Source organism: Strigops habroptila, chromosome 15 (genome assembly GCF_004027225.2).
Source record: "Strigops habroptila isolate Jane chromosome 15, bStrHab1.2.pri, whole genome shotgun sequence".
NCBI lineage: Eukaryota > Metazoa > Chordata > Aves > Psittaciformes > Psittacidae > Strigops > Strigops habroptila.
In genome coordinates this window covers 11,082,880-11,107,984 of record NC_044291.2, presented here as the reverse complement: position 1 = coordinate 11,107,984, position 25,105 = coordinate 11,082,880, and the positions used below count along the sequence as shown (strand labels likewise).

Below are 25,105 nucleotides of genomic sequence, written 5' to 3'. Positions count from 1 at the left end.
AGAGAGACAGCACAGCAGTGATCAGAGGAGCAATTAGACAGCAATTAGACAGAAGAGACTGAGGAAGGCAGGAAAGCCCCAACAGGTATATCAACCACATTCAAGACCAGTCAGACCAGTCAGTTTGACCAGAGCAAGCTCCTCAAAGGAAAAAGAAACAAGATGTGGTGGCACTACCCAAAGGGAAGACAAGTTGACCTGCCACCACAGAGCACATGCCCCAGGCTGGAGGATGTCCAGGGCAACTGCAGTAGCCCAAAGGCTGCCAGGAGACACCAAGACATGTTGTATAAGCAGGGCAAATGCAGGGCAGGTCTGAAGACAGACCCTCCATTCCCCACCTTTCAAGCCCCAGATCTCAAAGGGTTTCCTATAGGATGGGCAGGCTGAAGAAGAAAGGCACCCTGTGCCTGAGAGTGTTGTGTGGAGCAAGCAGGGAGTAGAGGCATGAGAGGGAGCAGGGATGCATGAAAGGGGATGCACAGGAGCTGCAGGAAAACAGAAAGTAGAAATTAAAAGCTACAAGGAAAGGGATGACTGTCAATGGGAACAACCTTTCCACAGCTCTCTCTGAGTGAGGGACACTGGGCTGGGAAGAGGCTTTGGTGAGAAATAGTGTCCTGCTGCTACCCAGTGGGAAGCTGCCTTTGGAGGCAGGAGGATCCCACCGCAGTTGGTGGCACTCCAGTGTCTCATGATGGCCCAGGATGCTGCAAGGATGAAGCTTCTTGTGAACCACCGCCAAAACCAAAAGCCTGTTGGTAAATGTGGCTTGTGCCAGCACCCCTGCACCAGTTGTTCCTCCAGTGCTTGATGAGAGGTGACGAAGAGCAGTGGCACGCTGCTCTCTCTGGTCTCTCAGTTCCACTGCCAACTCCAAACACAAGAAGCATATACAGCCACATCTCCCCAACAGCCAACTGCCACATGTCCAGCATCTCCTGGTGGGGCTGGAGAAGAGCAGACTGTGGTCCCTGTCTGTGATCCACGGAGGGAACAGCCAGGAATGGTGCAATGGTGGAGATGGTGCAAGACTCCCTGCTGCTGGAGTCTTGGAGGTGGGCGCGGACTCTGCCCATATGAAGGGGACCTCACCCTTTGCTGGGACTTCACCTCTAGGTGGTTCTTTGCCTTCTAGACAGGTGCCTGCCTTTGAAGCACCACAGCCGAACAGCTCCTTGTGTTCTCCTTCCCTGCTTGTCTTGAATGCTTGCTTGATCCTTCTACTCAACAGCAGCAGGTCTATGGTTGTCCTCCTGAATTTCTACCAGGCTCGGGGACCTCCCCTGCCTCCCTCCCTGTGCCCTGCATGGTCCTGAGTGCAGGTGCAGTGCACCTCCTCGATAAAGCTGCTCCCGCCAGCCACAGCCCTCTTGTACCAGCATGGGGTGTCGGGAAAGCAGTGGTTGGCATGAGCTTCAATGGAGATGGGAACGGGGGCCTCAGCCCGCAGAGCTGACAGCTTTATAGAGAGGGTGCATTACACCTCCATGCGCCCTGGCCCCTCCTAAGCCACTAAGGTGAGCTCCGGTTTGCCAATTCAGAAGCTGCTTTTCGGGGTTGGTTTGGCACTGCTGGGTCTGCCTGGCCCCTGGGTGGCTTTAATGGGGCAGGTGCTTCCCTAAGCTGAGCGACTGGTCCTCTCCTTAGGTGGGAATCTTGGGCGAGGCATTTGCAGAGCTCCAGGTTATCCTTCCCTTCATTTTGTAGTCGATTTACATGTAGGAGATTTTGACCATGGCAAAGCAAGTGAAATGAATAAAGTACAAAGTTCTGTCAGGTACTAGTCAGACACTGTTGATGCTTTAAGCATGTTAGCCATGTTACAATGGAAAGAAAAGGTGTTTTACATACAGAAATCTACATACATACAACAGCCCGAGACTTCTAGTTTTGTTGTTGTTGCTTAAACAAAGCTACAAGACAATGTTCAGGAACTGACCTTGGACTCTCTCTCCTCCAAGAGGGTCTCCAGCTTCTTTTGTGCAGCACGACCCTCGTGGTCGTCGCTGACTATCAGAATGACGTGGTTCCAGTTGAAGACTCTCATCATCTCAAACCAGACGTTGGCCTGGTGAGAGTACGGTGGGACCGTGCGCAAAAAGGAGAGGTGGATGCTCTGCAAGGAAGAACAAGAGCTCAACACAGACTGGTTGGGTTATGTCTCAGGGACTGGGCGGGTTTGCAGGGGCAGGGCTGGGATCACAAGGCCAAAGAGGCTGAGCAGCAACTTTTGGTAGACCTCTGGGCTGTCCCCCTTGAGGTTCCCTCTGGGACCTGCACTCTTTTCTCCTGGCTGAAAAGCAAACCTTGGCTATGATTTTGTACCTCTCTGGTTAATCCAATGCATGGCAAAGAGGGTTTTTTGCTTTGTAGTCTGTAAATGAAGAAAAGCCTCTCCAGCAACAAATTGTCAGCAACATTCAGTGCAAATATAGCCTTTCCTCTTAGACTGTTTGAAAATATTACTGAGCAATGGACATCAGAAAGAAAATGAATTCACAGAATCATAGAATAGTTTGGGTTGGAAGAGACCTTAAAGCTCATCCAGTTCCAACTCCCTGCCATGAGCAGGGACACCTTCCACTAGACCAGGTTTCTCAAAGCTGTGAACTCCCTTCAGAGCATGACAAGGAGCAGTTGCAGGTACATGCAGGTATGTTTTAGCTATTTGTCATGAGACAAGCTCAGAAAAGCAGTTTAGCAGTTTTGTATTGTGCTGTTTGGCTGTTTCTAGGTCAGCCTGTTCTGCAGCAGCACACAGGAGGAGGCAGCTCTGGACTCATGCCCTGAGTAACCTATCTGATTTGGGTAAAAACATCATTATGGTTGGATGATTGAGCAATAGCAATGCCAGGCTAATTGAATACAGCACTCTTAGGGGAGCAATTGGACCAAAAGCTATAGCTGAAGGCCCTAGAGTCAAATATTAGAAAATGAAAGTGCTTGTGCTCAGCATGGACTCTACTTGACAGAGCAGCTACATGCTGGAGGGACACAGGAGTCTGAACAGAAGAGGACAAAAAGCAAAGCACCAAAATAGTTCTTTTTATAAGGCTGAGATGGTCTTCTGGACCAAACAAGGCTTGTCCAGGCCTGTTCATCCAGAGACTGGACCTAGCATGGGTCAGAAATGTCCTGAATAGGCCAAAGTAATTCATCCTGGAAGGGAAAAGGCAGTATGTTTACCCATGCAGGAGGAAGAGGCAGGCCAGATAACGCCTTTTCCTCACTCTCAACACAGTGATAAAGTCAAACCAAACCATGCAATGTATAGAAAATAGCACAAACCCCCTGTCATGGTCAGGTCTCTGCACTGGGATAGCAGATCTGTTCTGTTGCCTGGGCCCAAAACATAGAATTGTTGGAGGCAGCAGCAGCAGAAATACCAAAGCACTGGGAGCATTACCGGAGAGACTGGGAAGAACTGTGGATGTTTAATCAAAGGAGGAAATGATCCAGGAGGGCCGTAACATGTGTCTCAGAGCTGCAGTTTTGTATCACTGATACAAACATTCCCAATTACACAAAGAGCAGGAGAAATGCAGCTCACCCCACAAGCCCAGTACTAATCAACAGGATTGGGAAGAAGCCCCACAGGGACAAAGAGTGGAAGGACAACCATGGTCCCCACACCAACACAGTGCTCAAGCTCTCTTTGGAGTCAGCAGAGGTGTCAGCCTGTTTCCAGCCCAGCTCCACAGGCCAGAAGAGGGGCACACAAATGGCGCTGAGCATTTTTAATATTTAACCCCTGAGCATTTGTAATTGGTTTAAGAAAATCCAGGGGAAATGAAAATGGGGAAAAATCAGAAGAGAGGAAAGAAATTTAAAAAGAGCAGAGTAGCTAATAATAATAATAATCAAAAAAATCTGAAAAATACAGGCAAAAAATCAAAATTCTGACTTAAAATTATTTCAATCCCTTTTTGAAATGAAAACATCTTTGACATTTCAGTATATTGCATCAAATTATTTTCTAATATCCCAACTAGCTTGCAAAAGTGCTCTTTAAACTGGCCATGGCTTTCTTAAGTATTGTAACTACATATCACTAGGTTGAGGTGAATGAATTGTACTACAATGTTGTTGGAGAGCAATTTGATTTAACAGTTCAGGAAAACTTACTTTCTGAGGCGGAGTCAAAAGGGTCATAGACTTGCTATGATGGTGTCTCATCTCCGGGATTACAGGATTGTGGTTTTTAAATAGGATAATGAAGAATAACTAATTGCAAGCACCAAGTGTGGATGTCAGGATGAGCACTCACTTTCTCGGCCCAGCTTTTAAAGCACATGGGACTCCTGAACTTCTCTGCAGGGCCTAAAGATTGGCAGAAAAATGAAAGCAGAGTCCCCCAAAGGTTAAAAAGTCCAACTTGTGATGTGCAGAGGCAGCTGGGACCCAGATTTTGTGGGATTCAATATCACCTCTCAGCATACACAGTGAAAGCCTCTGAAACCCAGCCCAGAGCTTTCCTGGCCATGCAGCGCGTGGACACAGGGGCTGTACTGGAGAGTATGGGGATGCAGTGGTTTATGCATCATAGCCCATTTTTAGGCAAATAACTGCTCTTAAAGACCTGATTTTTAACACAGTCTCTGTGAGACAGCTGGCACAGTACATTCATTCACTTCAGCTGCACCCCTCATCAGCAGTACAGCACTTTGCTGTATTGCTACAAGTGCTCTACCTCTGAGCTGCCATGGGTGGTAACCTGCTCCTCTTAGATCAGGCACGCATTAAAAATGCTCCTCATTTCAAATCAAGAGCTCACCTGGTAAGATGCTTTGCAGGATTCACATCATTTGCTCTCCTCCATGTAGCTGCTGCCTGCTGGGAGGACTGCGATGTGAGCAGCCCCAAGATGAGGAGCAGCTTTCTACAGTATCTTCCTATATCCCACCTAAACCTGAGTGTTCAGCCCTGTGCTTCCTGACTGAACTCTACTTCAGCAAACAGTAAGTAAATACATGTTGGGATCAAAACCAGGCTTTGAAGAGGAATCAGCTCAGCAGAAACCCATGAGGCTGGAGCCTAAATGCACTGGGATGAGTGTGGTTGGAAGACTGTGCACATGTGCTGGGTCAGGACTCTTGGGAACTGCAAATTGTTACTGGTACTGACTTGGTTGATACGAGTAGCTATTAAGAGGAGCTAAGTTTGAATAGATCATGTGTGTGTGTATGTATGCATGTGTGACAGCAAGGACTCTGTGTGTGCATAAATGCAAGCACTCACATGCAGAAAGCATGTGTGAGCACGTACCCATGCAGGAAACGTGCTTGGGTGCTTGAATAGCTGCACATCGCCATGTCATGCCTGGGCAGGGTGCATGTGTTTCACTGCACATTGCCTGTTGATGGAGTTTGTGTACATGTAGAGGGAGTGTGCAGGCTGCAGGGCCACCAGGCAGTGTATATGTGTCCACATAAGGACCATGTTCAGGTCCATGAGTGAAAGGGTTATCTTCTTTACCTCTGTCTCCTAAGGGCTTATCACATCTCATGGTCCATGGCTGGTAATTTTTCCTACGGGCTTAAGAAAACAATGTGCTTTTGGTTTATTACCTATGGAAATCATCTGGTCAGTCCCCCTTAGAATCACAAAATCAACCAGGTTGGAAAAGACCTTTAAGATCATCAAGTCCAACCTTTACCCCAGCACTGCCAAGTCCACCACTAAACCGTGTCACTAAGGACCTCAATTCTAGCAATGCACTCCAAAACTGCTGTCTGGGCAGCTTCAAGGAGATTGACAAAAATCCCAATATATAACATTCACATATAAAATATAAAATAATTTATCAAAAGTCATCAGCTGGGTATGAAGAAGAAGCCTTGGCCAGTGTCTCCATGGAAGAAGCCTGGGCTGCTCCATCCCCTGCTCTGTTCAGCCCATCTGCCAGTACACGTGTGGCTGAGCCCCACCAGAAAGCAGCCAGCCCACCACCCTGCGTGATAGCTGTGGACGTGGGAGGGAGCTGAGGTAACTCTGCAATAGCTCAGACTGTGCTGGGAGGGATTTCAGCGGGGGGCAGATGTATGAGGGGCTCAGGTGCGATGCACTATGTGCCTTGCACTGCAGGACACAGAGGAAAGGAGCTGTCAGCCTCTGGGGAATGGCCCCGCATCCCAGCAGCAGCCCTGTGGAGTGGTGGAATGGTGAGGCTGCTCTGTCCTCCTCCCAGCTTGAATCCTGAGAGCCTGTGAAGAGCTCTCCTCCACTGGGATGAGTGGGCTCCATCACTGCCATCAGGACAGGCGTCGGCACGCAAAGCCCCTCATCTGCTCTGATGCCTGCAACCCACCCCTGCTGATGGCTGTGAAACCCATTCCCAAGGCAAACATCTCTGTGTTTCAGCCTCTCCAGTCACTTCTCCAGGAGCCAGTGAAGTCCTGAGCCTGAACTTGGTGGAAGGCAATCACTTTTCTCCCCAGTTTAGTGCAGCTTCCCATGCTGACTAACACTGTTCCTGCTGGGTATCGGTGGCCAGTGAGACCAGTAATAAAGAAAAATATCCCTCTCAGTGAGCAGTAACCCCTAGGAAGACATGGAGTGGTTATATGGAGACAAGGAACCAGAGGGAAAAGCCACCCCCAGGACCAGGTTGGAGAGAGAGAGAAAGGTACAAGCCTCGTTTCAACTCTCAGGACTGGGTGTTGGACATCTGAAATGTCTTTCCAAGTGTGGAATGACTAAACTCCATATTCCATCTCTTTCAGCAGCAAAGAAGGCCTATTAGGAGCCACCCTTGGGCTGCCTCTGCCTCTCCGATGGGGGCTCAGCACCACTGGACACCAGCATGTCCCTTCATCCCCATCACGTAGGTGTGGTACCACATGGTGGTGATGAACAGCACCAAACCTTCTCTTGAGCTGTGCATTTCCTCACCAGCTTTTCTCTAACGCTCTCAGTGTCATTTCATATTTCTCATATTGTCAAGACGTCAATGTCATCTCATTTTTTTGGCTGAGATGCAAAGGAGATATAAATACCCCCAATGACACATGGGGAACAGAAGCACTAAAGCAATAGTCCAGCCTGGCTATTCAGGGGCTCAGCATGAGACAGTCAGAGCATTATTTGCCCAGAGAAGCTGTGGCTGCCCCATCCCTGGCAGTGTTCAAGGCCAGGTTGGACACAGGGGCTTGGAGCAACCTGCTCTAGTGGAAGGTGTCCCTGCCTGTGGCAGGGGGTTGGAGCTGGAGGAGCTTTAAGGTTCCTTCCAACCCAAACCAGTCTGGGATTCTGTGATTCTTATTTTTGCAATGCTCAGTCCATGAGGAGTCCATAAAGAGCTCTCCATAGTGGTAGAATCACAGTGCGGATATCACTGCTGCCTTTACCCTGAGACCTCCCTTCCCATCCTGCAATTCCCTGCTCACCTCACTCAGAGGTGACCAGGATTTCAGAGACCCCCTCACCATACGGGCAGGACTGTGCTGAATGATGTGAGGAAAGATGTAGGCACATAATGAGGCCAAACAGAGGCTGCCAAGCCAGAGTGCCCAGTCTGATATCTGCAAGAACATTTCTAGGACAAATAGATCTTTCAATACTGGGTACTATAAAGCTCGCTTCCTTTGGGTATCTTTGTTGAAAGATTTGCTACAGCTCGTGGACCACTGTGCCCAACTGGAGATGCTCTGAGAGCATCAGAAGGTACTGGGCAAACCTGTGTGTGCTGAGGCCCAAGCTCTTCCTCTCCCTGGCAGCATAGCCTTGGGAGGACCATAATTAACTCTGAGCCTTCAACCCCCTGTGAAATTTAGCTAAAATTGGCTGATGTGCTCAAAACCAATCCGGGGCAAACACACAACGTGATCGTACAGGCGTTTCCATAGAAACTAAGCTGAAAGATATAATTTCCTGAATTAAAAAAAAGCTGATCAGTGGGAGCCAAAAAGGGAACCAGCTGAAGGTCCCTGCACTGCACCAGCCTGTCCTGCATGGGGTGCGCAGAGCCTGTCCCATGGCTTCAGCCCCTTTGCTCTACTGCCCTCTGCTTCACTCCCACCTTTGCTGTCCCCTCCAGCTCCCAACAGTCCACTCTTCAGCATCCTTCCTCCTTTACCCACCCAGTCCCTTTGCCCCATCTCCTGCCCGCTCTCCCTCTCTTCAGACACCTCCAAGTCCTCAAGCCCCTGTCTCCCTTGGTGAGAAGGGGGTTTAGCATGAGGCCAGCCAGGCAGGACAGCTCAGTGGGGTGAGACCTGCCTGATGAGCGCACCCCACAGCCCAACACCCCCAAATACTCAGTGGGGAGCATCTCCCTGCCACTGCTGTGGGTCACAGCTGCTGTGACGGGTCACTCCTCCAGCTCTGAAGTGAGCCAGGAGGGTTTATGAGCCAGTTTTACAGAAAATGTGTATTAAAGAGGAAAAGAAGGGCTGAAGGTGAGGCTGGCTGGGGAGCTCCCACCCCTCAGGTGAACACACAAATCCAGCACAAGGTCATGCTGCAGGGAAGGCTGCAGTTTACTTCATGAGCATGGCCCTGCAGAGCTGACACTGGACTGTGCAGGGTCCCCTCTCCCTGCTAGCGCATGTGCTGTGACAAGGTCCCTCTGGGTGACATTGCTATCAGACCTATCTCCTCCCCATAGCAGCACGAACCAAACTCCTCCTACCATTTCTCACCCTCTGCCTGCCCTCTCCCTCCGTCTGCCAGCTCCATTTCCATCCCTTTCCTTCCACCAATGCCTGGTGGGCTGCTGCCAGTGTGTGCAGGTCCCCAGCCCTGCCAGCCACCATTGCTTTCACTGCAAGCCACTGCCACGGTTTTATAGGGTGGGAGACGCTAAGACCTGCTGCTGCTCCAGCCAAGCTGGTGCATCTCTGGGAGCCTCTGCCCACCCACCCCCCCCCCCACCCCAAAATTTGACTTCATTCAGCATGTAGGCGGAGGGACTATTTTTGCACCAAACATTTGCATTTGCGAATAGTCACATTTTCCAAGCAAAGGCCAATTCGTGCTTCGGAACAGGCCTGATCTCACCGACTGAGCCCGTGCACCTGGACCAGCACCTCCACTGAGGCTGCAGTGGCATGTGGACAGCCTGGCTCTGCTCAGCTCCTCCTGCTGCTTCTACTAATCACAGAGTGTGTTTGCAGGATGAGCTGTGAGCCGAGCACCTGGTGTGGAAGGTCTGGCCAGGGCAGCACCTCATCGCCCCAGCCCCTGCTCATGGCAGGACCTCATCCATCCTGACAGCCTCCGTGTTTCCACAGGTTTGAGATGCTGGAATTTGAACATCTTTCTTTAGTGCTGGCCAGACTGAATGTCATATAAAGCCTCAGGATAACTTGTGAGTCAATTCTATTATCTCCCCTACCACCACCACATAAACCCAGAGAAATTAATGCAACCAAACAGCCTTCAAGCCCCGGAGAGCTCCTGCCTGATGTACAGGCTCCACCAGGATCCTCCTGCAATCCCTCCCCTGCACTGGGGAGCACCCAGGACCCCCGCCTGTCCCTGCAGGGCGGGAGCTGGTTCATGTATCTGCCGTGGCTGGAGAGCAGCGAGCCCTGGCAGAGCATCACTGTAGGAATCATCCAGCAGTATGTAGGTCAGCACTGGCAGCTGTGAAAAAATGATGGACCAGGGAATGCAGGAGGGAGGGAGGGAGGGAGCTGGAGGTTTAACTGGAGAGGAGGGATGGACAGAGACACATAGATAGGCATAGTGTAGACATCATTAACCCTCTTGACGGGCACTCTTGGTTTACACCACATGTATGAGGTACTAGACCAGAAACATGCATCAGTTACCTTATCAGAATATATAGACATGCGTGTTGTCAGACCAATGACAGGGATCCTGTAGAAGCCAGCTGTGTATGATACGGGTGTTGGTGTTAGGTGATCGTTGGGAGCAGGAGGGTGACTAACTAATATTGCATAGACCTGCAGGACAGGATACACGACACAAACATTATTTCACAGGAGCACATTGGCCATCAAGTGTGATTTTTATTCTTTTTTTTCCCTTTTCTTTTCTGCAGCTTTAAACAGACCCATGTTAACACCATAATGGGATTCAAATGATCGGGAACAGCGAAGTTAGGATGGATCCGGGGAGCAAGGGATGCTGTGCCATGGGCTGTGGAGGTGATGGGTCTGCTCAGGGTTGTATCTTAATGGAAATGCTGCTCCGCTCGCTAAACTAATAACTTCCATGGATTACAGATTAAAGGGAAGCATCTCCCTTACAGTCACACTGTGTAATGCGATTTCTTTAACCACACATTTAATACTCGGTTGTAATTCCCCTCTGAGGACTATTACAAACAAAGTGGTCAGCTGGGACTCTGAGCAGGAGCCGACGGAGCTGCGGAGCAGAGCAGCCATCTGGCCCTGGGCACGCAGAGACATGAGGAAGCCAGAGGGGACTGGGGGGGCAGGAGCCGGGATCTGCCTTAGGCACACTGCGTGACGGGATCTGGGTTATACCCAAAGGGGAGAGGAGGATCTTGGCAAGATCCTGCTGTTGTTACAGGGCTGGGATTTTGGTTCCCAGCAGGATCCTATTTTGTGTCAAAAGGAGGGGAAGGAGCTGGGGTAATCCCCGGGGGATCCTTTGTTACACTGATGCCCTTTCGCAGCACAAGGAATGTCCTCAGCTGGTGACAGGTCTCCAGCTAGGGTGAATCAGCGCAAGGACTTTGATGTCTGGAAGGAATTAACACTCCTTCGTCCTCCAAGCATCTGCCCGAGCCACAGGATGTGCTCTGTGCCCAGGCTGGAGTGATGGCTTGCTAGGATGAACAGGGGCAGGGGACATGGGGACAGGGTGGGAAGGGGGAAGACCCTGCCTGGTGTTGGGTGGGAGCAAGCCGAGGGCACAGCAGCAGGTGACAGGAGCCATTTTCCATGTGCAGGCTCCAGCGCCTCCTCTGCTTCACAGCTCCTGCTTGGGCACGGCACCAGTGGGTAAGGATGAGGGTGGCTGGAAGAAGCCCTTGGGTTTGGGACAGGGTGGCCACCCCCAGGACCCTGACCCCCAGCACCCACAGTCTCCTCTGTGCCCTGCTTTAGCTGCCTCCTGCATCCACCACTCATGCAGGGGTGTGCCAGTGCCTGTAACCCTGCACCAGCCTGGGCTCCGTGGGGTTTGCCATGGGGCCACGGCTTAGAGGGGGCATGGACACAGGCATCCATCAGCCTGGTGGCTTCAATGGGGCCTTGCTCAGTGAGAGGCTGGACTGAGCCTTCTGCCTCCCCCCTGCTCCCTGCTGAGCAGTAGGTATCTCTTACAGCCTGCACTGCGCATCCTGCCTGGCTCTGTCACCATCCCCAGGGATGTCTCCAGCCATCCTCCATCCCCACACTGGGAAGCTGAGCTGTGAACATGCCCCTCTGGCTCCATCCCCCTCCCTGACTGCATGTGCCTGGGTGCATACATGTATTCGCATGTGAGTGTTGGTGTGTGTGAGTCTCAGTGGCGCAGGCATTCATGCAATTTGTGTGTGTGTTTGTACCGACGTGATGGGTCCGCGCACACCTTTTGCATGTGCATGGGTGTGTTTGAGGTGTGTGGGGGGGTTGTACCGGCCTGTTTGCCCACCTGATAGCCCCGGGTGGGGGTAATGGGGCTGTGTGGCTGGGCTCGCATGGGGAGGATAGAGGGGCCAGGCCATAGGGCACCCAGAGCACCCAGAGCAGCCAGAGCACCCACGACCACTGCAGATTCAGATTGCTCCCTTCTGTGCGCTGAGCATGACCCATGCAGACAGGAGGGAGAAGTGTGCTGTGCTTGTGTGCAGGCATGTAGGCACAGCATGCACCGTGTGTGTGCCCACAGCTCCCTATGTGTGTGTGCATGCTGTGTCTGTGTGCCTGTGTCTCGTGTGTGTGGCAGTGGGTGTACTGGTGTGCCCAATTCACGCTTTGTGTGGCACTGGGTGCAGTGGGGGTGTGCAGCCATGATGCACAGTCATTTAAGTGTGTGTCATGAGGTGTGTGAAGGTACATGTGTGTGCACACAGTGGGGTGTGTTTGTGTGTCTGTGTGTGTGTACCTGGTACGGTGTGTGCTCATGTGTGCACATGGATGCATGTTGGCATGTAGCATAGCATGTGTGCACCAGTGTGTTTGCACACTGATGAGTGTAGGCACACAATGCATGTGTGCACATGGCATGTGTATGTACATGCAGAGCAGCCCATGGCCATTCTGACAGTGACATGTATGTTTGTGCATGCGTGGCGCCCACAGCCTGTGGATGCTCATGTGTGTGCACAGCATGTGCTCATGCACATAACAGCCCTATGTGCATCATGTGTGCGGTGCATGTGTGCATGCATGTTGCTCTCTGCATGCATGCTGTTGGGTGGGCATGGCTGCACACCCGCCTCGGGTGCGAGAACCTGTGTGCACTCCGGGGTGCATGTAAGTGTCCGTGTGTGCACCGAGGGCGTATGTTTGAGCCTATGTGTGTCCCGAGGTGTTTGTGTAAGTGCCCGTGTGCCCCCCGGGGTGTGTGCGGGTGCCTTTGCGGGAGGTGCAGCCTGGCCGCGCTTACATAAAGGCTGCAATGCGGGCAGCGGCACCCCGGGGCAGGACCCCGCTTACCGCGGCTCTGCCCGCCCGGACCCAAGGAGAGGAACCCGGGGCGGGGGGGAACCGGGGTCGATTCGGCTCCGGGGATGGGGTGGGGGGTGCCCGGCGGCGGCGGTGGTGGTGGTGGAGGAGGGAGTCGCCGTCCCGGGGTACCTGGCTGGAGATGAGGTCCTCGCAGACGGAGAGGGCCATCTGGATGGCGTTGGGCTTGTGCGTGACCGAGGTGGCGTTGAGCTGGAGCTTCCATGTGCCGTGCCGCTTGTTGGCCTGGTTCACCGCCTCGCGGAAGATCTGCTCGTGCTTCTTGGTGCTTAGCACCGCGCCGATGTTGACGATCTTGGGGTCGCAGCCGGCGCGGGCGAAGGAGGACGAGAAGAGCAGGGCGAGCAGCAGCAGCCGCATGGTGCTCATCCACGGCCGGCCCGGATCGACCGGGCCCCCCTCGCCCGCGCCCACCCGCTCAGGGGCCGCCCTCCTGGCTCAGCGTAGCCGCGGGGCCCGGCCCGGCCCGGCTCGGCGCGGCTCTGCCGAGCGCTTTCCGTGGTGCTGAACCGCCCGCGCTCTGCGCCCGCCCCGCCCCGCCCGCCCCCGGCCCCGCTGCCGCAGCGCCCGCCCCGGCCCCGGCGGAGACGGGAGGAAACTGGGACCCCCCCCGCTCCCATCACCCCCTATCACCACCATCACCCCACCATCACCATCAACCCCCCCACCGCCACCCCCCATCACCACCACCCCCCACCATCAACTCTCCCCCCCCCACCATCACCAACCCTATCCTCCCCCCCCGCTCCTCGCCCCTCACCACCCCTACCCCACTATCACCAACCCTACCCTCCCCACCGCCCCCACCACCACCTCCCACACCACCTGTACCACCCCCCCTATCATCAACTTCTACCCCCCTACCCCATTTCCCCCCGCCTCCCATCAACTCCCACCAACTCCCACCATCCCACCCCTCCTACCTTACCAACACCACCCCCCCCCTCACCACTCCCTAACCCAGGCGCTGCGGAAGAGCCTCCTGGCACACACCAACCCACGGGGTCCCGCTGTCCCCCGTGCTGGACACTGCAGGGACCAGGGCTGGGGGGGGACACACAGGTCTGGGATCCAGCTTCCACCCAGGAAGGGGTTTAGGGTGTAGGGGGGGCAGAGCTCACCTGGGGCTGAGCCTTCACCTGTAATGGAGTGTACCTCTCTGTCCTTCCCACCCACACTGTCTTTTCTCAGGCTGGGTGCCCCTCTTGCCTTGGGAGACATAATCACACTGGACACAATGAAACCAAACATAACAACACTGGACTGGGGTGGAACAGGGTCTTTAGCATTTGTCCTCCAGAACAAATGGTCCCAGTTATGCAGCATCTCTGAACAACCTGGCCCTGGCTGGGGAGCCAGAGCTGCTTGTGGCATGTGTGCTCTTGGGGTCTGTGTTCACTCTAGTGCTGGAGAACCCTGCCTTGGCCAATGCAACTCTTGGGCAGAGATGTTAAGCAGATGTTTAGGCTGGTTCCTTGGCTTCACTCTGTCCCTCCAGACAGAGCCACCACTCCTCCAGACGTTAGCTCACAGGGCAACCGGCCATTTTCCTCCAGTAAATTCACTGGATAACTCCTGGATATGACCCTAAGATTTGTCTGCTGAAGAGATTTCTTGGGTTTCTCTTTATCTACCTGCTCTTGAGTTACCATTAGCCTCTCCAAAGGGAGTGGAGGCATGGCAGCTAGTGGCCAATGTCTGGAGGACAGTCCTGCTCCATGGCTGAATGGGGTTGAGTTCCACTCCCATACCATGTCTCTTCCATACCAGGGCCAGAGGGGTGAGGTAGCCAGAACCCATTGCCCCCCAGATCCAAACAAAGCGACCAGAGGGTTTTCAGCTACCACAGGATGTGGCTTTGGCACTGTGTGGGACCGGTGCCACCAGCCAGTGCTTGAAGACAGCGGGCTGAACGCTGCAGGTGAAACATCCCAGAGGTATTTTCACACCAGCCATTTCTGGGGTGCTGCCGCTGCCAACGTGAGCTGAAGCAGAATTATTCCCCCACACCCCCCCCCCCCCCGCAACACAAATTTTCTCCCTGGCATCGCTGAAGTGCAGGTTGCCATGGAAACCACTTCGCCTGTGTCCCACGTTGCCCACATGCGCTTGGAAGAAGCTGCAGAAGCAAAATGGCTGTTGTGCAGTGCTGCAGGGGTTCAGCATGCGAGGGGCTTCTGCACTGCACAGCACCCTTCCAGCCTCTGGATCCCTCAGGGAAGCTGCGGACAATTGCTTGGGAAAGCCATGAAACCCATGGAGTTATGACAGAAGGAAAATGGCCCCACCTCACCTTAACTCTTGCAGTGCTCTGCCTGGAGCTCTGCACCCATCATGCTGTGCTGTCAGCACAAACTTCCAGCATGCTTCACCCTTCACAGTGTCACTGTGTCACTCCCACTCCCCAATGCATGGAGGTGAGGGCCTTGCTGTGCTCACATGGTGTGGTCCTGTCAATCCCGAGGGGCTCAGATGCTGCCTTGGAGGAATAAAGGGTGAGTGTCAAAGAAAGCTGCATCCATACCCTTAGACTGCACATACTCGACTTCATCCCATCCACTGCGTCCCAGATGCGTTTGTAGTAGGTTGTCTGGGAAGAAACAGTTTTGGAGTGGACTATGCAGACCTGGACCCTGGTGGGTGTGGCGGCAGTAGGATAATAAAGGCAAGACCTGGCTACAGTAGGGGACTTAGCAGAGAAAATGAAGAGAAAAGGCAGGCTTTGAGATATTATTTGTCTTGCCCACATCAGAGCACAAAAGGTCTTTCCTCCTGATTAGCTGCAGTTCCCCATAGGGAGAGTGAGGAATGCTGTTACTGAGCCCCTCCTGAGTGACCCAGGAGTCTGGGATGATCACACTCAGGAGCCAGGGTCTTCCCTGTGCACCTCCATTCACTTTTTGTCTCCAGAGGCTCTTGTTCCTGGCATTGTTGCAGAGATCTGAGGAACAGCAGCCCCTGCTCTGGCCATGCCTCCCCACCGGGCCATGTTGTCCTGGCATAGGGAACAGCCCTGTTGACAATCTCCAGCAGCCAGGCTCCACCAGCACAGATGTTGTCACTGCACAACTTCCACTCTTGCTGTGTCCTCAGGCTCTTTGATCATCTGAAGGCAATGGGTGCCTGCAGGGTTCTCCCGGGTGGAAGCTGTGTCCATGGCAGGTACCACTGCATCTGCCAGCTGATCCTTGTGATGGCTCTACAGCGAGCAACGGACTTTGCTTTTCCTGTTGCTGCCTCCTGGCATGTCATGGCAACCTTTGTAGCCATGGTTTGGCACAAGAACTTAACACAGTCGCCTATTAACAATTAGCATGTCCATAGTGTGATGCTGCTTTTTATGCCTGGCACCTTCTTAGATGCAGGGCAGTGGGACAAGAGCATGAGACGGCTGTTTGTGTGCAGTCCCGTTGCCTGTGAATGGTGTCATTCCTCCCATGGCCAGTGTAAGTCAGTGTAAACCTGAGGCCTCAGGGAAGCAGCACTGAACCCAGCTGGAGTTTTCCTGCCTTGGGGTAAGGCAGGAAAGGATAATATGGAATTTCACAGAAGAGGAAATCAAGCATTGGGAATTTGAAATTTGTGCCAGTCACCATGGGGCTGCCAAACAAACTAAATTCTTCTTCTGAGAAAGTTCATAGAATCATAGACTCACCAGATCCCAGGTTGGAAGGGACCTCAAGCATTATCTGGTCCAACCTTTCTAGGTCAAGCATGACCTAATCTGCATGTCCCAGCACTCTGTCCAGTGTTAGAGAATCCACCACTTCCCTGGGGAGATTATTCCAATGGCTGGTTTTCCTCATTGGGAAAAATTCTTCTCTTGTGTCCGGTTGAAATCTCCCCAGGAGTAATTTGTGCCCATCACACCTCGTCTTTTCCATGTGACTCCTTGTAAAAAGGGAGCCTCCATCTTCTTTGTAGCACGCTTTAAATACTGTAAGATGGTGATAAGGTCTCCCCTGAGCTGCCTTCTCTCCAGGCTGAACAAGTTAAAATTTAGTTTATTTTAATTGATTTAATTTCATTTATTTTAGTTTAATTGACAGCAGCAGCTGCACAGCTATAACCCAGGCTATGGAAATGCTTTTTACAGGCAGCTGCAAGACATGACAGTGGTTAATCTAAGGTATAACACAAGGTAAAGCACACACTGAGTGGGCACGGCAGATCTCTAAGGGCAGTTGTTAGTGAAAAACTATAGCAGGATGTAGGAATTCCTACAGGTATGAAAGGATTTGTGATAGGGTTGGTACAACAGTATTTCTGCCATTGCTCTGGAAGCAATCACTGATGATAAAATATGTGAGACAGTAAACAATGAGACCAAATCAGAGAATCACAGACTGGTTTGGGTTGGAAGGGACCTTAAAGCTCCTCCAGTTCCAACCCCCTGCCACGGGCAGGGACACCTTCCACTAGAGCAGGTTGCTCCAAGCCCCTGTGTCCAACCTGGCCTTGAACACTGCCAGGGATGGGGCAGCCACAGCTTCTCTGGGCACCCTGTGCCAGCGCCTCAGCACCCTCACAGGGAAGAACTTCTGCCTAAGAGCTCACCTCAAACTCCCCTCTGGCAGGTTAAAGCCATTCCCCTTGTCTTGTCCCTACAGGCCCTTGTCCAAAGCCCCTCTCCAGGTCTCTTGTTGGCCCCTTTCGTTATTCTTCTTTCACATCTTCCTTCCATTTGTTTCATAAACAGACTGCTGAAACACACTTTCAGACAGCCGGTACAGAGCCATGTAAGTAAAAGTAAGTGTTGGTTCTGCCCTTAGGACACGCCTGTGGGTGCAGTGGAAGCATTAACTGGAAAGCTGGTCTCTAATATTGACCAAGGGGTCAGAGATCATGAATTTCAACCCAACAAGGAGGCTGTGCTGTCCTTGGAGGTGCCCCTGAGGGGTCAGAGCAACAGCCAGCAGTGGCTTGAACCTCTGTGTGAAGCACTGGGGAATTCCACATGGGAAAGCTGCGCACAGAGCTGGGATCACATTCTTTACAGAGAGGCTGAAAAAGCTGAGGAAAGGTCCCCTGAGAGTCTTTGTAGAAAACCTCCTCACGGGCTGCTGCGGAAGGGATGAGGGTGGGTGAAGTCGGAGCCTACCAGGAGTGATGGCGGAGCCCTGGAAAAGCTGTTTCCAGAGTCAGTCCCTCAGTTCAAGCCTGCTCCAGCTCCACTGGGGTAGACAGGGTGGTGAATTTGGAAAGAAACCCTCCCCTCCTTACACCATCCCCATGCCATGGCTGGAGCCTCCTGCCCAGTTTCATCACATCTCCTGTTCCTCTTGTTCTGGTATCTGGCTACCGCCCGGGGACCCCCACGCCCTGGGTACCCTGCAGGAGGAGGAAACCTGCCCTTGGTGGCTCACTGCTGTGCCACCAACACAGGACAGGCACGAAGAGCAGCACTAAACCCCAGCCTGAGGTTGAGGCAGGCAGTGGGTGGTGGTGGACAGCAGGCAGGGATGATGGACAAGGATCCACCACCCCCTGGGGACTCATGTAGTGTGTTCTCCACCGCCAGCCCACTGGGGGATGTGATCTGTGTGAGCAGCTGGGACGCAGCAGGAGGATGTCCTTGTCACAGTGTCAGCCATCCAGCCAGACTGACAGGCCACAGTTGGTGTCTGCAGAGAGGAAGGTGCCCAAAGGCATTATTTCTGTGGTGGGGAGGCTGCAAGGAGCAATGGGAGGCCAAGGTGAAAGTGTCTGAGCAGCTGCAATGCCTGAACTGTTGCTGTCATACGTTCTTGGCCCTGTCTCCACCTCTTTTTGAGATGATACCCAGCACTGACTGCAGTCTCTAAGCTGGTTTTGTGGTCTCCCTAAATGCCTTCCAGCTGACAGGGGCTCAGCCCAACTTACTTTGCAATTCAGACGTAGCTGGTGGAGCCACCAGGCAGCACAGCTTCCTGCTCCAGCTCTGGTGCACACAGAGCTGCCCTGTTATGGGCATCTGTGTTGTCTTTACTCAGCTCTTCCCACAGGGCACAAAATTTATGCCTCCAAGGACATTTGCCACCCTCCTGAGCACAGTGTGTCACCTCTGGAGTCCCTGTCATCACAGAACGAAGCTGCAGCAGCATCCAAAGCCAAATGATGACGATTGAGATATCTCTCCCACTTCACTGTCAGGTTACTGCATCACTGCATCACCCATGCGCAGGAGCATTCCCACCATCCGCCACCACTTTGCCTGCATCCAAAGCAGCTGGGCATTCACAGGGCTGGGAGGAGTTAAAACAAGACACAAGCAGGTAGTCTGGCTTTTGGATATCAAGAGGTTCCTGAGCAGGCAAGGAGGCATTCGGGTGACTGGTAAGAGGATAGGACATGGCACATCAATGGCCAGAGGCAAAGATGGTGAGAAACACACGAACAGCTTCTGTGAAATCAGAACCTGGATGCACAGAAACACACAGTCGGATGTGCAGTAGCAGTGGCTGGGAATTTCCATTGGAATAATTTTCTAAGGGAAAACCAGCATTCACATATTTGAAAAGCTCTGTAGGGAAACTTTCATTTTGACAAAATTCCAATTTTCTGCTGGAAAACGAGCCAAGAGGTGGCTGAGCTTCAGCTGCCTGCACATCGTGTCCCAGGAGATGGAATAACTTGCCCTCAGGGACCTCCAGCCCCCTGGGACTGCTGCACAGCAGAGGCTGGAAAGGAGCTCAGAGAGACTGGTCCCTGCTTGGGTGTTTACTGCACACCTACACCTCAGAGAACACTGGAACCTGGGCCCAAGTAACATGGTGATGCAGTCACCAGTGCAGAGTGGCTGGAGATGGAGCACTTTGGGGAACATCAGCCCCTGTGTAGCCCTTGGTGCTCCCCAACATGCACAGTCCGCCATGTTGGCACTTAGTCCAACAGCTTGGGTGTCCATGGGAAAGCTGGCTGATGGGATGTAGCTGCCTTGCTTCACAAGGTAGAGCTGGCATCCAGGGCCGTCAGATTCTCTTCCTTTTTCTCCAGAGATTATCTAAGGATGCTGGGACACCAGAGACTGCTGTTCCAGCAATAACCTGCAGCCCTGCTCATTGCAAGATGTGGTGGTTGGTGCCTGTGCAGCATCTTGCTCAAGCAGAAATGGTCCCACCATTTGACCAGGCTGGAGGTGTGCTGGAAGGGCCAAATTCCCTGGGGTAGAGGCATATGAGCTTCTCCCAGTGGCTGTGTCTCCCCAGTCCAGAGTCCACGACAGGCTTCACTGGTAGGCAGAGGTGAACAAGAGGTGCCATCTTGTTGCACCTTATCAAGTGGAGAGTGAGACCTCTGGGCACATCCAACCTCTTTGAGTTGGTACACAAAGGTGAAAAGTGGGAAGGAAAAAGGGGTTGGTGACAAATGAGGGGCTCTGGAGCTTGTAACCCTTCCAGAGACGGGTGTCTTCAAAACCAGGACATTGTCTTCAGTGATGGGTGCAGAAATGTGCAAGAGTTCCCACCCCTGAAACCTGCCTTTGGAAGGAGGCTGCAAACCCCTCCTCAGCTTTGTGTGCCTGCCCAAGCCTCCTGTCCCCTCCCAGGAGCCCACCACAGTGCCCAGAGCTCCCCTCACACTCTGGGGCCCAGCTCTGAGCTTCCCCAAGCCAGACATGATCTGTCCCCTGTAGTGAAGGCTGCCCAGGACACTTCAGTTCTCAGTATTTCATTCTGCTGCTGGGAAATATTCATGTCTTTGCGAGTGTTTAAGTAGCTCCAGGGGCTCCCCACCCCATGCAGCTCCCATGTGAATGCTTCCAGCTTTGGGAGAACAGAAAAATTGGAGGGCTGCTTTCCAACTTGCCAGTTGTGGCTTTCAAAGACACCCAACAAGATAAATGAGAATTGAACAGCCTCGGGAGGAGCTTTGGAGGATGCTGAAGAAGTCAAAGCCAGAGCTGGCCCAGTGTTGTCAATGCAGCGTGTAGGGGCAGGAGCTGAGTGGCACCAGAGCTTCTGCCACACTTGATGTACTTCACCCCAGGAGCCAGCTGGCAGGTTGGAGCATGGAGCTGGGTGTGCTCCAGCACTCACCAGAACAGATAATTGGTGGTTAGGGCTCAAACAGAAAATCCAGAGCACAGGAATGTGACAGTGAACCTGTGCCCTCCTGTCATGTGTGACTGATACTTGCCAGAAAAAAACCAAAACCTTGCTGCTGAGGACAGATAGAAAGATCAATTGCACAATATCTATTATGAAATCAGCCTAAAAAAGAATGAAAACATGATGAGACAAGGCTAGATGGCCCTAGTTCTGAAGAGAGCACTGTTTTTATCTCATCTCCTTCCCTAAAGGTATCTATAATGTACTTGCAAGTCAGCACATCTGAAAAGCAAGACACACAGTCTCAAGGTGGGCTTCCTGGAAAGACAAACACACAGGGAGGGTTATCTAACAAAAAATGTCATTGGGGGTTGTTGGCCACAGTTCTACAAGGCTTCATCTTCCTCCTGCAGTCCTGTGGATGGTCTTTTACTTCCCATCCCAGCCGCCACGTCACGTCAAGTCCCATCTAGTATAATGCAGAGATCTGCTAGAAGGCTCCAGCCAGTCTAAGGACTTACAGTATTAGCTAAACTCTACATTTCTCCTTCACCTGTTTTTCTATAAACTTTGTGTTTTCCACCTCTTGAAGCAGATGAACCCTCTCTACCATGACCACTGCTCCTGTATGTGTCAAACATGGGGAGAGAAGCATTTCAGCCTTAGGTGGTTAGCTCAGCAAACTCAGAAGCATTAGAAATTGGGAGGATTGTACATGGTGAAAGGTGACCAGCATCTGTAACTATAGGCACTGCTTCAAACCCCAAATAAATGCTTTAGTGTAGTCAGGTTGCTATGTACAAGCCAAGACTCTCAGTATATCCCAAAAATAAACAGAGAGACAATAACCAGCAGAAGCCACAGTTGCCTCATCAGTGCTCAATTATCCTCAGTTTACACAATTTACAAAAACATTTACTGCTTCTTGCACTCAAATGTCCTTGCTTCCTCTTTTTCTGTTTCCCACCTGCCTTGGGAGGGTTCCCTGCAGGTCATTGCCCAGCTTTGCCTGAGAAGTTAAGAATGAGAAGGAAATCTCTGCACTGGACTTGATTTTCCCTTCTCGCATGGGGTGTGCTTCATTCCAGTCCTGCCCATCCCCAGCACCCCTGAGCCAGGCACCCCACAAAGCAGGAGGAAACATGGTAGAGTCACAAGCCCTGTGTGACTGCGGAGGTCCTGCATTACTCAGCAAGTTCTGGGGTGCTCCTGCCATCACCCCCCTCAGGAACTCCCAGTGCCCTGTCCTGGGAGGACCATTATATCCATCTGTAAATGCCTCTGGCACTCAATCCACAGAGCAAAGGGGGTGAGTGTTCACAAGGGCTCCGGCCAGCCAGTTCTTGGACTCTTCCTTGCCATGGAGGCAGCTATTGCTGCTGGGTTTATGCAGCAACACCCTGGGACTCCCCTTGTCTCCCATTCACCCTTTTGTTTTCCCTCCTGCTTGACCAATCTCTGCCCGCTCACAAATTCCTTCTAGCTTGGAAAAGGGGTCAAATCAAAAAGGAATGTGCTAGACTGAGACAAAGCCCCATCTAGTTCAGTGACTAGTAATGGATGGGTAAGGTCAACTCCTGATTTTTAAGACAAGTCTACTCTATTCATGCCACTCTCTGCTTCTGATCACTCTCCTCCTTTCTCAGTTTCTCCTCTAGGTTTACTCCATGCAAGGTGAGGTGACCACCATTATGCGCATCTTGCAGTAGACTGAACTCATGAAGATGTTTTTCTTGCTCTGTTCCCAATTACATTCCTAATTATTCTCCTAATGAGGAGACCTAATATGCCTGAAAGCTTGTCAACCTTTTTCCATCTGTATCAGCTCATCTAATAGAAAATATTGTTCTCCATGGACCTTGCTTCCTTTATACACTTAGATCATCACACCTACAAAAGCACTAACACTAATTATTCCTAACACTGCATTTTGAGCAGTGAGGACCAGTGTGCAGATATGTTCACAGAGCAAGTCAAGCAACACTCAAGTCTCCTCCTGAGTGCCAGTCAACAGCTAACACTCTCTGGTGGGACTTTGTCCCCGCATTATATTTCACCATCAGACACTGCTCTTTGCGGTGGGAGATTCAAACGGCTGCTTTTGTGGTACTTCACAGTCAACTTTACATTTTACCATAGTGAATAATTTAGAATCATCTGAATCAGATGATTTAGACATCTGTTTGTCCCATTTCCTGGGTTCTACAGAAAGAAATGCATTCCCCTCTCCATCTATTCCTTTCCCTCGCTTCCTATTTTCTCTCCAATTCCAAAAGTGGAGAGGTTCTCCCTGTTATTTCAGGATTATTTAAGGACATTTGCAACACACCTTAGAGGAAGTGTCACGAAAAGCCAAGTCAACAAAATATGAACTTGTTCACCTGTTTGCTGACTCCTCAGATCTGTTTGTGAGATGTAACTTCGCTGTGTAAGGAGGGTGTTGGCTCTTCCCCAACACAGTGCGTTCATTCCTGTGTCTCTCAACCCCTCTACTGAAGTGTCTAACAGATTTGTCTGCACAGTGCTGAGATTCGTCGGTCTGCCGGCCCCCAAACCACCCGCCAGGTCTCTGGTCTTGTGCAATGGATGTATTTATTATGTGCTTCTATGCCCTTAATAAGTCACTCTTGAAAATCCCCCTTTGGCCTGCCTTAGTCCGACTTGGTCACAGAATCCCAGAGTGGTTTGGGCTGAAGGGACCTTAAAGCTCATCCAGTTCCAACCCCCTGCCACGGGCAGGGACACGTTCCACTAGAGCAGGTTGCTCCAAGCCCCGTCCAACCTGGCGTCGAACACTGCCAGGGATGGGGCAGCCACAGCTTCTCTGGGCACCCTGTGCCAGTGCCTCAGCACCCTCACAGGGAAGAATTTTTCCCTAATATCTAAATATCCTTGAATTCTTCCCTATTTGATGTGGGAGAGGAGGTGACACCGAGAAGCCGGGCATGTGGTGGCTCTGCCACTGCTCTGCAGGATTGAGAGGGATGGGTTCAGCTCCTCACTCTGCCCTGACTCCCGCTGCCCATGGCTGCAGCCCCTGACACGCTCCTGTAGGTCACCAGAGCCAAGCCCCAGACCTCTGCTATGACACAGGCACAAGGAACTGTCAGGTAGGTAGCCAAGTGATTCGTGTTGCTCTGTGATCACCCCCTGCAACAGGACTCTGGCATCCACGTCCCCACACCATACAGCTGCAAGCACCCACTCTGCCCTCATTCCCAGCACAGCACCCACCATACCCAGCACAGTCACAGCAGACGTGGCAGCCTGAGCTCCATGTCTCTCAGCCCTGGAGCAGTCCTCTCCTAGGAGCTGGCACAGCAGAGCCAAGCTGAACCCATTTCTTTGGGTCCTGCACTGACCATTGCATGTAGTCCAGCCCCCAGCATGCCCTAGGCGGCCCAGAACCTGCAGCAGCTCTCACCACCATCACAAGTTCAGTCAATGGCATTACAAGTGTTTGCGGTTTCCCTTCTTAACTAAGACCACCTGAAACTAGGTCTAGAAGCCTGCAGGCATGTGGGACAGGTAAGGCAGCAACCTCCTCATGCCCTTGGGGAGCTTGCTTTCATTGAGGTCTCACACCAAACCCCAATGGGTGCCAGGGCAAGGTAAGTCAGCACTGAGCCACTCTGCTGGGAGATGAGGAGAGGGGAATTGTCTCAAGAACGTCAGACCATGTGGCATCTCTGCATGGATCAGCCCCAGCTGGCTCATACCAGCTGAGAGGATCATTAACTGAGCAGAGGCCAGTCGTCATCGGCCACAAGGACTTCAGATGTCCATGGACCAAGGGACAAGGATTCTGTTAGAAAGATGAGCAGCTAAAGGAGAAGTGTAGGGAAACCCACACTCAACAGGAGCCAGAAACGTTGCCTCTCACAGGCCAAACCCACTGTTAGCTGACCAGAGATGCTTTTCCCTGACAGAGGCAGGAAGCGTCCAGACTCCTCGAGATGAGTTCTGCTGCCCACCCACACTGCGAAACCCCCAGGTTGCTCCCTAGACTTGGCAAGAGACCTGAGCAAACACATCGCTTGCTCAGGGGTTCTTTGGTTCTTCCTGCTCTTCAGAGATTTAACAAGTTCATCACTAAAGCACCTGTTCGTTGGTGAAGGAAGCATCTCTCCACTGCAGGGGAGGCATTAAAATCCTGCTCTGGAGGAGCTGACACAGCTTGAGATACAGCGAGCACGAGGGAGGCTGCAGAAAATTCTCCTGAAAGAGGACTTGCAGCAGACATAGCTGGTTTTCACGTCATGGTGCCATTAAGTGCCGTGGTTCACTCGTGACAAGGTCAGCAGCAGGGAGGGCTTTGGGGCAGGAGAGGTAGAGGGTCCCTGCCATTGCTGCACCTTTGGTGGCTACAAGCTCCCTATTCTCTGTGTGGGCAAAGGTACCTGATTAACTAAATTTGAAATGTGGTTGTTTTAATTCTGCTTTAATTGCAGTAACATCCAACAGATG

The 25,105-nt window shown here is 52.2% G+C and overlaps 1 protein-coding gene across 14 annotated transcripts in view; it reads right to left on the bottom strand.

Moving 5' to 3' along the window:
* GRIN1 (glutamate ionotropic receptor NMDA type subunit 1) overlaps positions 1-13,319 on the bottom strand; it is a 39,927-nt gene extending 26,608 nt beyond the window's left edge. For all 14 annotated transcript variants that reach the window (XR_003994451.1, XR_003994452.1, XR_003994453.1 and 11 more), the window contains exons 1-3: positions 12,720-13,319; positions 9,777-9,911; positions 1,943-2,119 (exon numbers count right to left, since the gene is read on the bottom strand). Coding sequence is in view for 11 of the 14 variants with exons in the window: in XM_030506850.1 (XP_030362710.1) it covers positions 1,943-2,119; positions 9,777-9,911; positions 12,720-12,977 (570 nt within the window). In the remaining 3 variants the exon portion in view is untranslated. The remainder of the gene's footprint in view (positions 1-1,942; positions 2,120-9,776; positions 9,912-12,719) is intronic.
* Between the last annotated feature and the right edge of the window lie 11,786 nt (positions 13,320-25,105).